This window comes from Rhynchophorus ferrugineus, unplaced genomic scaffold (genome assembly GCF_030347505.1).
Source record: "Rhynchophorus ferrugineus isolate W39M unplaced genomic scaffold, kcgeb_rfMv2 rfM9, whole genome shotgun sequence".
NCBI classification, from domain to species: domain Eukaryota; kingdom Metazoa; phylum Arthropoda; class Insecta; order Coleoptera; family Curculionidae; genus Rhynchophorus; species Rhynchophorus ferrugineus.
The window spans coordinates 38288226-38299171 of record NW_027472588.1 but is presented as its reverse complement, the minus strand read 5'-3'; the positions used below and the strand labels follow the sequence as shown (position 1 = coordinate 38299171).

Genomic DNA, 10946 nt, shown 5'->3' with positions numbered 1-10946 from the left:
TATACATTAACCATAATTTTGGGTTTAATAAATTTTCTTATAAATAAACATGGATAAAACAATTACATTCGTAACCGGAAATGCCAAAAAATTAGAAGAATTGATTGCAATTTTAGGAAGTTCCTTTCCTAGAAAAATTATTAGTAAAAAAATAGACTTGCCAGAATTACAAGGGGAAATTGACGAGATATCAATTAAGAAGGCCAAAACCGCTTATGAACAAATAAAAAGCCCCGTGCTAGTAGAAGATACCTGTTTGTGTTTTAATGCCTTGAAAGGGTTACCTGGACCATACATTAAGTGGTTCCTGGAAAAGCTCGGACCTGAAGGTCTCTTTACTTTGTTAGCTGGATATGAAGATAAAACAGCAGAAGCAGTTTGTACATTTGCATATTATTCTGGGGAGGAAAATGCAGATGTTATTTTATTTCAAGGCCGGACACAAGGTGTTATAGTTAGCCCTAGAGGCCCTCGTGATTTTGGCTGGGATCCATGTTTTCAACCATTAGGATATGATACAACTTATGCTGAAATGGCAAAAGAAAATAAAAATAAAATATCCCACCGGTTTAAAGCATTGGACAAATTTAGAGCTCATTTTAAATAGTTAAAAATATTTGTAAGATAATTGAAATATCTAGAATACAAAATAAAGTTTTGATTAAAAAAATTTGTTTATATTTTTTAATAATCGTTGTTATGTTATAAAATATGTTATTTATTATATAACAAACATTGGTCAAAAAATTATAATATAAATTTATACACTAATGACTATTTTTACAATAAATTACAAAGTTGGTTTCATGAAGTGAAGTTTGCAGATTTAATATTAACCTCGCATTATGACATTTGATTTTAAGTTTGTGAGATTTATTTGAAGTATACACACTTGTAATTTATATATTATTGTTTTGGGTTTAGTTTTAAACTACACTTCAAGTATACATGTCAATATTTAACCACACCTAATTACACATATATTCATTGAATTTGCAACATGGATATTCTGTTTACTTTTTTGTGGAGTTTGTTATATCTATTCCTACCAGTTTTGTGTGATGCTCCAAATGAATTACTAAGGTTTAAACGAGGGTCCAGAAATACAATTTTTGAAGAAGCAAGTTGCCGAAACGCCAAACGGTTTTGTGAAAATCTAATTGAAAATGATGATTTACCTATGTTGGAATGTCTTCACTCTTTACATCCAAATAATTTAGCAGCAATAGAGACTGAGTGTCATCAAAAAATTTGGGAACATACAAATCAGCTTATAAAAGACAATAGCAGATTGCGGCCTGTATGTGAAAGCGATATGACTACCTTGAATTGTGATAAAGATGGTGATGCCTATTTTAAATGCCTAGCAAACGCGAAAGAAAATATAGTGAACAGGAATTGTCAAGATCTTATTCGCAGGATTGAAAATATAGCATTTACAGATAATTCATTTTTGACAGATTTTTTAAAGGAGTGTGAACAGGATGCTCAAAAGTTGCAGTGTGGTACTATTAGTTCACAAGGGCTTTCCCAAATTAATACAATAGCTTGTTTGCAAGTAAAGATATTTCAAGTGAGTGATGACTGTAAAAGAAAAATATTTCGTTTGTCGGAATTTCAGTCAGATAATATAAAATTTGATCAACAATTGTATTTAGATTGTGGTGAGGATTATTCACGTTATTGTTCTGAGTTTTCCATAGGTAGTGGGCAAGTATTTCATTGCTTGACAAGGCAGGACCCACAAAAACTAAACAAAAAATGCAAAGAAAGCTTAGTAAGGAGGGAGAAATTAATTTCACAAGATTATCGAGTTAGTAAGGGCCTTATGAGAGCTTGTAGGGATGATATCAAGAGAACACATTGTCGTAAACAAACATCCAGTGATAGAACAATAAGACTTGCACAAATCTTGCTATGTTTAGAAAATGTTGCTAAGAATGGTACAAAAATAACATCAGATTGTGAAGCAGAATTAGTTGAACATCGAAGATTTTTAATGGAGGACTATAGATTATCTCCTGAAATTGTAGACAGTTGTAAAAAGGAGATTTCAGTATTCTGTAATGGCTTTGAAACTGGTGGTATCACCATACATTGTTTGATGAAACATGCCAAACAAAATGAAGAGAAAAGCAAATTTGATAAGAAGTGTAGATATGCTGTAAGTTACTTTTATAAAATATATTTATGTTTTCATCTTTTCTTTTTGGAACGTTTACTTTTTGTGTAGTTAGAAAACTTGGTGAAAAAAACAGACGTTGGTGAAAATTGGAATGTAGATCCTGTTTTACATAAAGCTTGTTCACCAGTTGTATCTACAGTATGCAAAGATATCAGTAGTGGAGACGCGAGAGTAATGAACTGTTTAATGGATAACATAGGTAGGTTAAATACAATATTTTACTTAATACAACCTGTGTTGATTTCAACTTCATAGATTTGCTTTTAAATATTTATATTCTTTTATTGTTTTAACACGTCGAAAACAGTTATAAAATAAATAGTTATAAAATATCCTTTTTACTGAACAAATTTGGCAATGGTTAGCAAACTGTAAAATTGAAGGCAACATTTAAAATGTGATTATTTTTTAGGCTCAGATCATATGACAGAAGACTGTGAAGATACATTGATTCAAATACAATATTTCATTTCTAGAAGATTTGAACTAGATTCACAGTTATACAAGGCGTGTAAATCAGATGCTAGTAGATTATGCGCAGCTAGTAACAATTGGGATACCGATGATGATTCAGGGTTTTCTGCAGGAATTTTACCCTGTTTATATAGGTACATCTTTTAATTTTCTCTTTTTATTAATTAAATAATTTTTTTATAGATATATTGACCCTGAAGATAAGGATATGCAATTAGAAAAGTCGTGTTTCCAAAATGTTAGGAGAGTAATGCGACAAAGAGCAGCAAGTGTTGACCTTCAACCGGAAATTGAAGAGTCGTGCTTGCAAGATTTAGCCAATTTTTGTCACGATAAGGTAAAGAAGGGTGAGGAGATGCAGTGTCTTCAAGAAAATTACAATGACTTGGATGAGAGCTGCCAATATAACATACGCTTATTCACCGAATATCAAGCTAAATATGCCGACTTAAATCCGTATATAAATAGGTATTGCAGCAAAATTATTGATACTTTTTGCAGTCAGGAAGCTAAAAATGATCAAGGTGATGTTATGGATTGTTTGATAAGCCATAAGAATGAAGGAGCTGTTAAAAGCAATCAGGCTTGTAGGGCAAGCATTGAACATTTCCAAATTGTTTCTTTAAAAGACTATAGGTATATTTTAAAAATGTGTTTACGTAAAAATAATCATATACATCTTTCATAGGTTTTCCTATAAATTTAAAGCTGCTTGTAAGCCGTACGCCATGAGGTTTTGTGGTACGGCACGTACAAAGAATGAAGTTGTTCGATGTTTAAGTGAGCAAGTACTAAATGCTACAGTAAATGGAATCAAAAGCCAAATACCTCGCGAATGTAAGCAGCAACTGAAAGCTCAACTATTTCAGCAACGGGAAAGCATCGACTATGATCCAGTGTTGAAAAATGCATGCCTGACGGATATTAAAAAGTATTGTGCTCATGTTTCATCAGGAAACGCACAGGCAAGCACAAATTTTCACTGATACGTGTGTATTCATGCTTCGATAAAAATTAACTTGCAGGTTCTGGAGTGCTTGCAAACTGTGAATAACAAACTTAGTAACAGTTGTGAGAAGGAGGTGTTCAAAGTTAAGAAGCAAGAAATATTTGATAACACTTCGGACTATGCTTTGATAACATTGTGTGCCGATGCGATAGAGCAGTTCTGTACCCATCATGATAAAGAAAATGTGTTTGAATGTCTTAGGGTGAGCAATTTATACATATGCAGTACTTTTGATGATATCCAGTGATTATGTTTCCTTGCGATATACTTAAAATTGCAGAAAAACAAAGACGAGAAAGGTTTCAATAGAAAGTGCCGGGCTATAGTAGTACACAGGATAAACGAACAAAACTCGAATTATCAATTGAATCCATCCTTACAACAGAACTGTCATATGGACATAAACAAATTCTGTAAAAGCCTACTAAGCGCTCACAACAAAGAAACTAACGGGGTTGTAATTAAATGTCTAAAAGAACAATTTAAATTATCGCGTTTAAGCAACAAGTGCGAGAAAGAAATGTCGGAAATGCTCAAGGAGCAGGCTCTAAATATCGAGTTGAACCCATTAATCAGGTATGGTTATTCTCGTTGTTTTTTCATATACATTTTATTAAATGTACGTCTCATTGGTAGCACTGTCTGTTCTAATGAACTGTCCACCATATGTAAAACTAAGGAGGGAGAAGATTCCGGGGACACCGAAGAGTGTCTGAAAGACGCATTACTTAGTAATAGAATTCAAACTCCCGAATGTAAAATTGAGGTTGCCAACATGATTGAAGAGTCCCAGGCGGATATTCAAGTAGATCCTATGCTACAAAGTGCCTGTGCTTTGGATTTATTAAATTTCTGTATAGATATTCCGCAAGGAAATGGACGACGTAAACTAATCAACATTTAATAAATCTTTTGTGTAATCTGTATGTTTTAGATATACATTGTTTGAAAACTATGTTGGAAAATAAGAAGACATTATCTCCCAAGTGTAAAAAAATGTTACAGAAAAGGCTGCAAATGTATAAAAATGCTGCACAAGTGAGTATAACACATGAGCTGAAAGGTCTCGGCAATAGCAAAGAAAACGCGTTTTTTTTTTGTTCAAAATTGATTTTATTCATTAATATAATCTCTATCAAGAGCCACACAATCATTCCAACGCGGCTCTAACATTTCAACATCACTATTGTGGAACGATTTATTTTCTACCTCAAAATAGGTCACTCACCAGTTGCTGTCCACTCTGATGACGGTCGTTTTGATTCCGGAGTGAAGTGATGGATCCATGTTTCATCCATTGTCACATATCGACGCAATAATTCCGATTTGATGCGTTTAAACATTACCAAACACTGCTCAGAATCATCAACACGTTCTTGTTTTTGGTCACCAGTGAGCAAACGCGGCACCCACTTTGAACGGAGCTTTCTCATGGTCAAATGCTCATGCGATATAAAACCAACACGTTCTTTTGATGTCTACGATGTTAGCTAACTCACGCTACTTCACTTTTCGATCATTCAAAACGATTTTGTGGATTTTTTCATGTTTTCTGGTGTTACCACCTTATTTGGACGTCCACTGCATTCTGTATTATCGGTGTCTCTACAACCACGTCAGCAAACCAACGTTTTATTGGTGTTTCTGATGGAGCGGAGTCCTTTTCAAGCCATTGCTTCGCTTGAACGGTAATTTTCCCATCAAGAAGCAGTGTAAAATTAAAACAGGAAATTGTTTTTGATCCATTTCTTTGAAAATAACAAAAGTGATGTCGGTCTTAGCACAATAACTCACAAACTTATGAATAGAATATCATGAAATGTTAACAGCTTTCTTTTGATGGTTAGTACTAACTGAAAAAAACGGCGAATACAATAAAACTAGCGTCATCTATATGTTAGACCCGGGACTTTTCAGCCCATGTGTTAATTTTAATCGTGCCCTTATTGATGTCCAATAAGGGTGGGTCGATGTTGAAAGTGGTTAAAACAAGCTGTACGGGGGATGTTGGCAAAATAATTTTATTTAAAGATCCATATATGGCAAATGTCCACAGCGGCTTCTTCAATTTTTAATGACTTTGCCGTATAGATCCAGTTGAATTTGACCAATGTTTGATATATATTGAATGTAATTGCACAAGTCTATTCAATAAGATAATTATCTTTGTTAACACAGCCATTCATCCAAAATTGTACAAAAAAAAATAATTTTCCCCAAAATTTGGAACCTAACGGGTACTCATTTTGATAACAAAGTTCATTTCATTCATTTTTTGGATTTTCATTCATCTGGACGTGCCGCTGCCACTCAATCGTCTATCTTTAGACTACAGGGAAGTGAACAAGATATAATATATGATTGGCTGGTTGAGCGCAGGCCCATTTGAATAAAATGAATAACATTTCAATTTAGTTTGGTTATGTTTGACGTTTTTATTGTTTACACGTCATTTCGTTGACAAATAAATTTAACGATATTGTTCCTCTTTAATATGTTACGGCAATTAGTGAAATTAAAAGTTAAAAAACAACTCAAAATAAAATTAGAATGGTATCGATAGATATTCATGTTTCTCAGATTTACTACCTTTCTTAAAAGCTTTTAAGTGACGTATTGAAAACATTAACATACTGCAAGAAAGAGTGTTAGATAACTAATTATATTTTACATTCTCTGTCATTATGTGAGAATTCAAAATTGCTCTATTCTGGTAATTTTATTGATGTCACATCTAGAATTATCATTTTATTCCTGCTTTTGACTAAAATAAACTCATATTAATCGTCTCATCTAGTGTTTTGTTATTTTTTTAATGAATTTCATAAAAATTATTAATATAAAACAAAATTTATAACATAAACATAAAAGAAATTAACGAACCGTAAACACATAATCATAGAATTTAAAAAAAACATAGAAAAATGCAGTGAAATACGTAAAAACTTACTGGGATTAATATATATTCATAAATTCAATTTGTCGTCTCAGTTTAGCAGTAGTTTTCCCTGTAGTCTTTAATCTTTCCATTGCACTCCATTTCCAGCGACTAAATAATAAACAAAACGTTAAACAGATGCCAACATCGAACCGTCTTTATTGAAAAAAAACCTGTTTTGATATCGTTCCGTAAAATAATCAAATGTATTTTGCAGTTTGCACCTGTAGCGCCTCCAGAAAACTTTCAGCAACTCTACAGCGAAGTGATCACGTCGCCATCTAAACAATATTTTTTCTTCATTATAGTTATGTTCCTTGGAGTCATTTTTACCGTAGGGATTTTGTGCGGCAAGTTCAATCAGAGAAAATATATGTTACTGAAATCTAAGTGATTATTTCGATGGTAATCCGATAAATTAATTTTTCATTGTTAAATAACAAAATAACTTTAGGGAAATGTGATATATAATGTATAAAAATATTGCTTAATTTCTAACAAAACTGTGTTGACTGATGGGCATCATTATTATTAGTTTTTTTTTAATTATATTATTTGTCATGAATTATATTTCCTGATCATTATGTGAGAACTAACGAAATATTAAATTGAATAAAGTTAAAGTTACGAATACGACTTTAATTTCGACATTTGTCAACGAATAATAATGTATATATTTGTTTTCTGGTATTGATAAGCTTCGGCAACATTATAGCGTCACGTGGTACGTCATTTTTTCACAATCACACTTAAGAAACAATACAGCAACGACCAGACCCAACACATGAATAATATCAACTACTTATTTTGAAAAATAATCTATTTTAAACAAAAAGAGTGACGTAGGTTAGTAAACGAACAAAAACAATAACAGAAAAAATGTGGAATGGGATTGTATTTTCTGTTCTGTTTTTTAACATTTTTTAAAAATTTCTTGACAAAAATTAATATTTTCAATTTATTGAACGATTTAATATTCATAATGCGTAAATAGTTAATTACTGCTTGCTAAACAATTTTAAATTAGGACGTACGAATATAGATAAATAATGCTCTTTAACACACATGACAAATTTAGAATCAAAAAGGCCATATATTTTTATAAACAAATGATTAGACATTTTAAAATTAACGGCTTAAAAATATTGCCTGTAACCGAAAAAGGCATCATCAACCGAAAGATATCACATCTTTTTTTGTAAGAACCTTTAGAAGCGTGTTACCAACTCTAATACCTATTTACAAATACGTAATGAAATAATAAGCTTTTTAGAGCTAAGAGGAAAAAAAAGCAATTCAAATAAAAATTTGTAAACCTATAGGTCAAATCAGGATCAATTTTCAAGTTTTTTTAGTATATTATTGCATTATTGGAAAAAAAGATCAATAATATATACGGAATTATGTTACTTCGACTCGAAACCCGATAAGAGCATTGCAAAATAATCGAGTTAGCTCATTAGCTTAAAATCTTTCATCATGCAAGATTAGTTAGTATATAAGTTGGCTGGTACACATTTCATTTATCAATCAGAGTGTTGCTTTCAGTGCAGTAAATTCACTTTTTCTCGTTCAACGTAACTTGAAACAAAATGGCAAATGCAACCGCATTTAACTTTGTTATTCCACAATTTCGTTTCACGCCCATATCACACAATTTCTCCAACGAAGACAACTCCAAGGAAATTAGCATGGAAGAAGTGTCGTGGCATGACAACGCTAATGACTGTTGGGTTGTTATTTACGACCGCGTATATGATGTAACAAACTTCATTGACGAGGTAAATATTTTTTTATTTAATTTTGACACATCCGAAAACAAACAAATGAATGATTCATTCGTTTTCATGAGTCCTTCATCTACTAGTTAATTAACATCATTAATAATCATTCATATGGAATTAATTAAATTATTTATATTGACAAAAATTTATTATTATTGTTATTAATAAACAGAATGTCTGTATGTTAAATAAAAATAACACATTCCTATAATTCCGTATAAGTGAGGTCAATCGCAATTAGTATTGACCTTTTAATGATGAAACTATATAAATTCACACATTATAACATTCAGCAATTATTTATCTTTAATCGAAAAACCATAATAACAGGAAACAAATTCTACTATTGCAGCATCCTGGTGGTGATGAAGTACTAATGGAACACGCGGGCAGAGATGCGACTATGGCCTTTCGGGGCGCTGAACATGGATCAAAAGCGCTACAGTCACTCAGTAAATATATGATTGGGGAACTCCCGATAAATGAAAGATTATTCAGGAAGCCAGGGGGTATCAAGCTGTCAGATATACCCGAATAATTATTTTCATCCCTAGAAATATCACCATTCATTCAGTACTACAGTATTATACTTCTGTAATAGTTTATATAGTAAGTCAGTATTTTTAATATCTGTATTCATTGTAAGTTATTGATATTTATTCTTAATATATTTTGTTTAAATTATTATTTAAATAAACGTAACCTGAATAATATTAATCAAAACTGATTTTAATATCATTAAAACTATACATATTTAATGATAAAGATTCCACATAACAGGTTTTAAAAAGACCCAGAAAATTGTACCGATAACTCCTATTATATAATAGAAAATTACATCTGATTCCTTAGGCATCTCACATTTTATGAATGCATAATTATTGGCTGTAAAAACCCCCTAAAACAAAAATTACATAAAAATCAGATGAAATAAATGCTTATTTAAGATATTCTAAGAAAATTAAATTACAACACTTCAGTAATTTTAGGTATATGCCATAGGTTACTTACCAAACCATAGTTCGGGTTATTTTTATTCCTCCAACTAAAGCTGGGTATAGTGATTTCAATTCCATCTCCAAAAGGCATGTTTCTAGTGCATCCATGATGTGTATGTCCAGAAAAAGCCAATCTGGGTTTTACCTGTATTAAATCAACATTTTATCTTACTAGTTTTATACATGTTTAACTCTTACTTGCTTCAGTATCTGATATGTTGCCTCCATGCTTAGACAGTCCCATGTCTCCCTAAATATTTCTTCCTTTTCTCGAACAGGTGCTGCATCAAAATCAAAGCATTCTATATCTGATTTTCTATACAATGGGTAATGCTAAGATATAAATTACAATTGTTATTGGGTAGTATAATTTAAAACTAAATTATACAAACCTGCATCATTATAGGTTTGCTGTAAGTTGCTAATTTATAAATATTATTACATTTTGCAGTTAAATTTTGGGCACACAATAAACTTCCTACAAGTAACATAAAACAAATATAGAATAATAGTAAAATATTTATACATACTTTCAATTTTGTTTAATTCTTCTTCGGCAGGTCTACACAAAAAACACCCATCTCCTTGTAAGGCCATACTGTTGATCAAGACAAAATTTACACCTTTTATACTTATTAACTGCACAGGTGATGATTTAAAGGCTTTATTAAATCTGTTTGTTAAATGGGGATGAATTCTATAATTACATATATAAGAATAATAATAATAAATTTTTGTAAAATAAAACTACCTATAGTGAAAACCGATATCATGATTACCAACAACTATATGCATCTGAGTTGTATCTGGTACATAAAATAAACTATAAAATCGACCAATATAATACTGAAATTCTGCATCACTGCAGAACGATCCTTCATCAAGTAAATCACCTAATACAAAAACTATGTCGGCACTATGTAACTGCATAGCTGTTTGAAAGGCCCGATACATCTGCCATTCTCTCCTGATTTTATCAAACCAGTGGCCTTTTAGACTACCTAGCAAATGTGTATCTGCTATTATCATAACTTTTATTGCTTCATCAGATTGTTTAATAGAAATATCCTCATTTAAAGGATCTAACGTAGGCCATGAACACTTAAAAATAATGTCGTAAATATACTATTTCCTACAAAATATAAACAAATACAAACCTTCATTTGTACCAAGTAATATATTAAATATTCGCAATATAGAAATACGAATAATAAACCTACAAATATTTTTATTAAATGTATTAGTCTTAGTCTCATTGAGAAAAGTTATATCTATAAAATGGCATTAAATACTTTTACATATTTAAATTCTTAATTATCTTAATCCCTATATAAAATATTTTCAAATAAAAATGACACTTCACATTAGTGATGGAAACAGTCGAATAAAAACATCAAATGATTGGATAGTTGCATATCACTCATCGATATCAAAAAAACAAAAATTGCAAAAAAATGCATATATATAGTTAATAACAAATGTATTAGCCGACATTCGCATACATGTATGATTACGAAAGCAACATAGATATTTTTTTTCCTGTGGAGATGTAATTTGT

General features: G+C 31.3%; 4 protein-coding genes across 4 annotated transcripts; 3 read left to right on the top strand and 1 right to left on the bottom strand.

Moving 5' to 3' along the window:
* Window positions 1-49: 49 nt before the first annotated feature.
* LOC143202912 (inosine triphosphate pyrophosphatase) lies at window positions 50-771 on the top strand. Its single transcript, XM_076414915.1, has one exon. The coding sequence runs from the start codon at window positions 50-52 to the stop codon at window positions 605-607; it is 558 nt and encodes a 185-aa protein (XP_076271030.1). The 3' UTR covers window positions 608-771.
* A 51-nt stretch (window positions 772-822) lies between these two features.
* Glg1 (Golgi apparatus protein 1) lies at window positions 823-7237 on the top strand. Its single transcript, XM_076414868.1, has 10 exons — window positions 823-2164; window positions 2234-2384; window positions 2598-2793; window positions 2843-3295; window positions 3348-3624; window positions 3685-3870; window positions 3949-4244; window positions 4305-4552; window positions 4603-4706; window positions 6824-7237. The coding sequence occupies exons 1-10, from the start codon at window positions 1001-1003 to the stop codon at window positions 6998-7000; spliced, it is 3252 nt and encodes a 1083-aa protein (XP_076270983.1). The 5' UTR covers window positions 823-1000; the 3' UTR covers window positions 7001-7237.
* Window positions 7238-7483: 246 nt separating this feature from the next.
* On the bottom strand, window positions 7484-10747 carry PGAP5 (Per1-like protein PGAP5). The gene is made up of 7 exons (XM_076414895.1): window positions 10546-10747; window positions 10140-10489; window positions 9919-10085; window positions 9781-9866; window positions 9587-9721; window positions 9402-9533; window positions 7484-9288 (listed from the first exon to the last, which is right to left on the bottom strand). Exons 1-7 carry the CDS (start codon window positions 10642-10644, stop codon window positions 9145-9147), a joined length of 1113 nt encoding a protein of 370 aa, XP_076271010.1. The 5' UTR covers window positions 10645-10747; the 3' UTR covers window positions 7484-9144.
* LOC143202917 (cytochrome b5) lies at window positions 8199-9139 on the top strand. The gene is made up of 2 exons (XM_076414919.1): window positions 8199-8387; window positions 8743-9139. The coding sequence occupies exons 1-2, from the start codon at window positions 8199-8201 to the stop codon at window positions 8926-8928; spliced, it is 375 nt and encodes a 124-aa protein (XP_076271034.1). The 3' UTR covers window positions 8929-9139.
* Window positions 10748-10946: the final 199 nt, after the last annotated feature.

What these genes read in the sequence shown, in the direction of transcription:
- LOC143202912 (XM_076414915.1), top strand. Translation starts at nt 50, where the DNA reads ATGGATAAAACAATTACATTCGTAACCGGAAATGCCAAAAAATTAGAA.
- Glg1 (XM_076414868.1), top strand. Translation starts at nt 1,001, where the DNA reads ATGGATATTCTGTTTACTTTTTTGTGGAGTTTGTTATATCTATTCCTA. An exon ending in TTTCATCAGGAAACGCACAG is followed by an intron (nt 3,625 to 3,684) that starts GCAAGCACAAAT and finishes ATTAACTTGCAG; the next exon opens with GTTCTGGAGTGCTTGCAAAC. An exon ending in TGTATAAAAATGCTGCACAA is followed by an intron (nt 4,707 to 6,823) that starts GTGAGTATAACA and finishes TGTATTTTGCAG; the next exon opens with TTTGCACCTGTAGCGCCTCC.
- LOC143202917 (XM_076414919.1), top strand. Translation starts at nt 8,199, where the DNA reads ATGGCAAATGCAACCGCATTTAACTTTGTTATTCCACAATTTCGTTTC. An exon ending in TAACAAACTTCATTGACGAG is followed by an intron (nt 8,388 to 8,742) that starts GTAAATATTTTT and finishes CTACTATTGCAG; the next exon opens with CATCCTGGTGGTGATGAAGT.
- PGAP5 (XM_076414895.1), bottom strand. Translation starts at nt 10,644, where the DNA reads ATGAGACTAAGACTAATACATTTAATAAAAATATTTGTAGGTTTATTA. An exon ending in AGAATTAAACAAAATTGAAA is followed by an intron (nt 9,867 to 9,918) that starts GTATGTATAAAT and finishes TGTTACTTGTAG; the next exon opens with GAAGTTTATTGTGTGCCCAA. An exon ending in GCAAACCTATAATGATGCAG is followed by an intron (nt 9,722 to 9,780) that starts GTTTGTATAATT and finishes TTTATATCTTAG; the next exon opens with CATTACCCATTGTATAGAAA.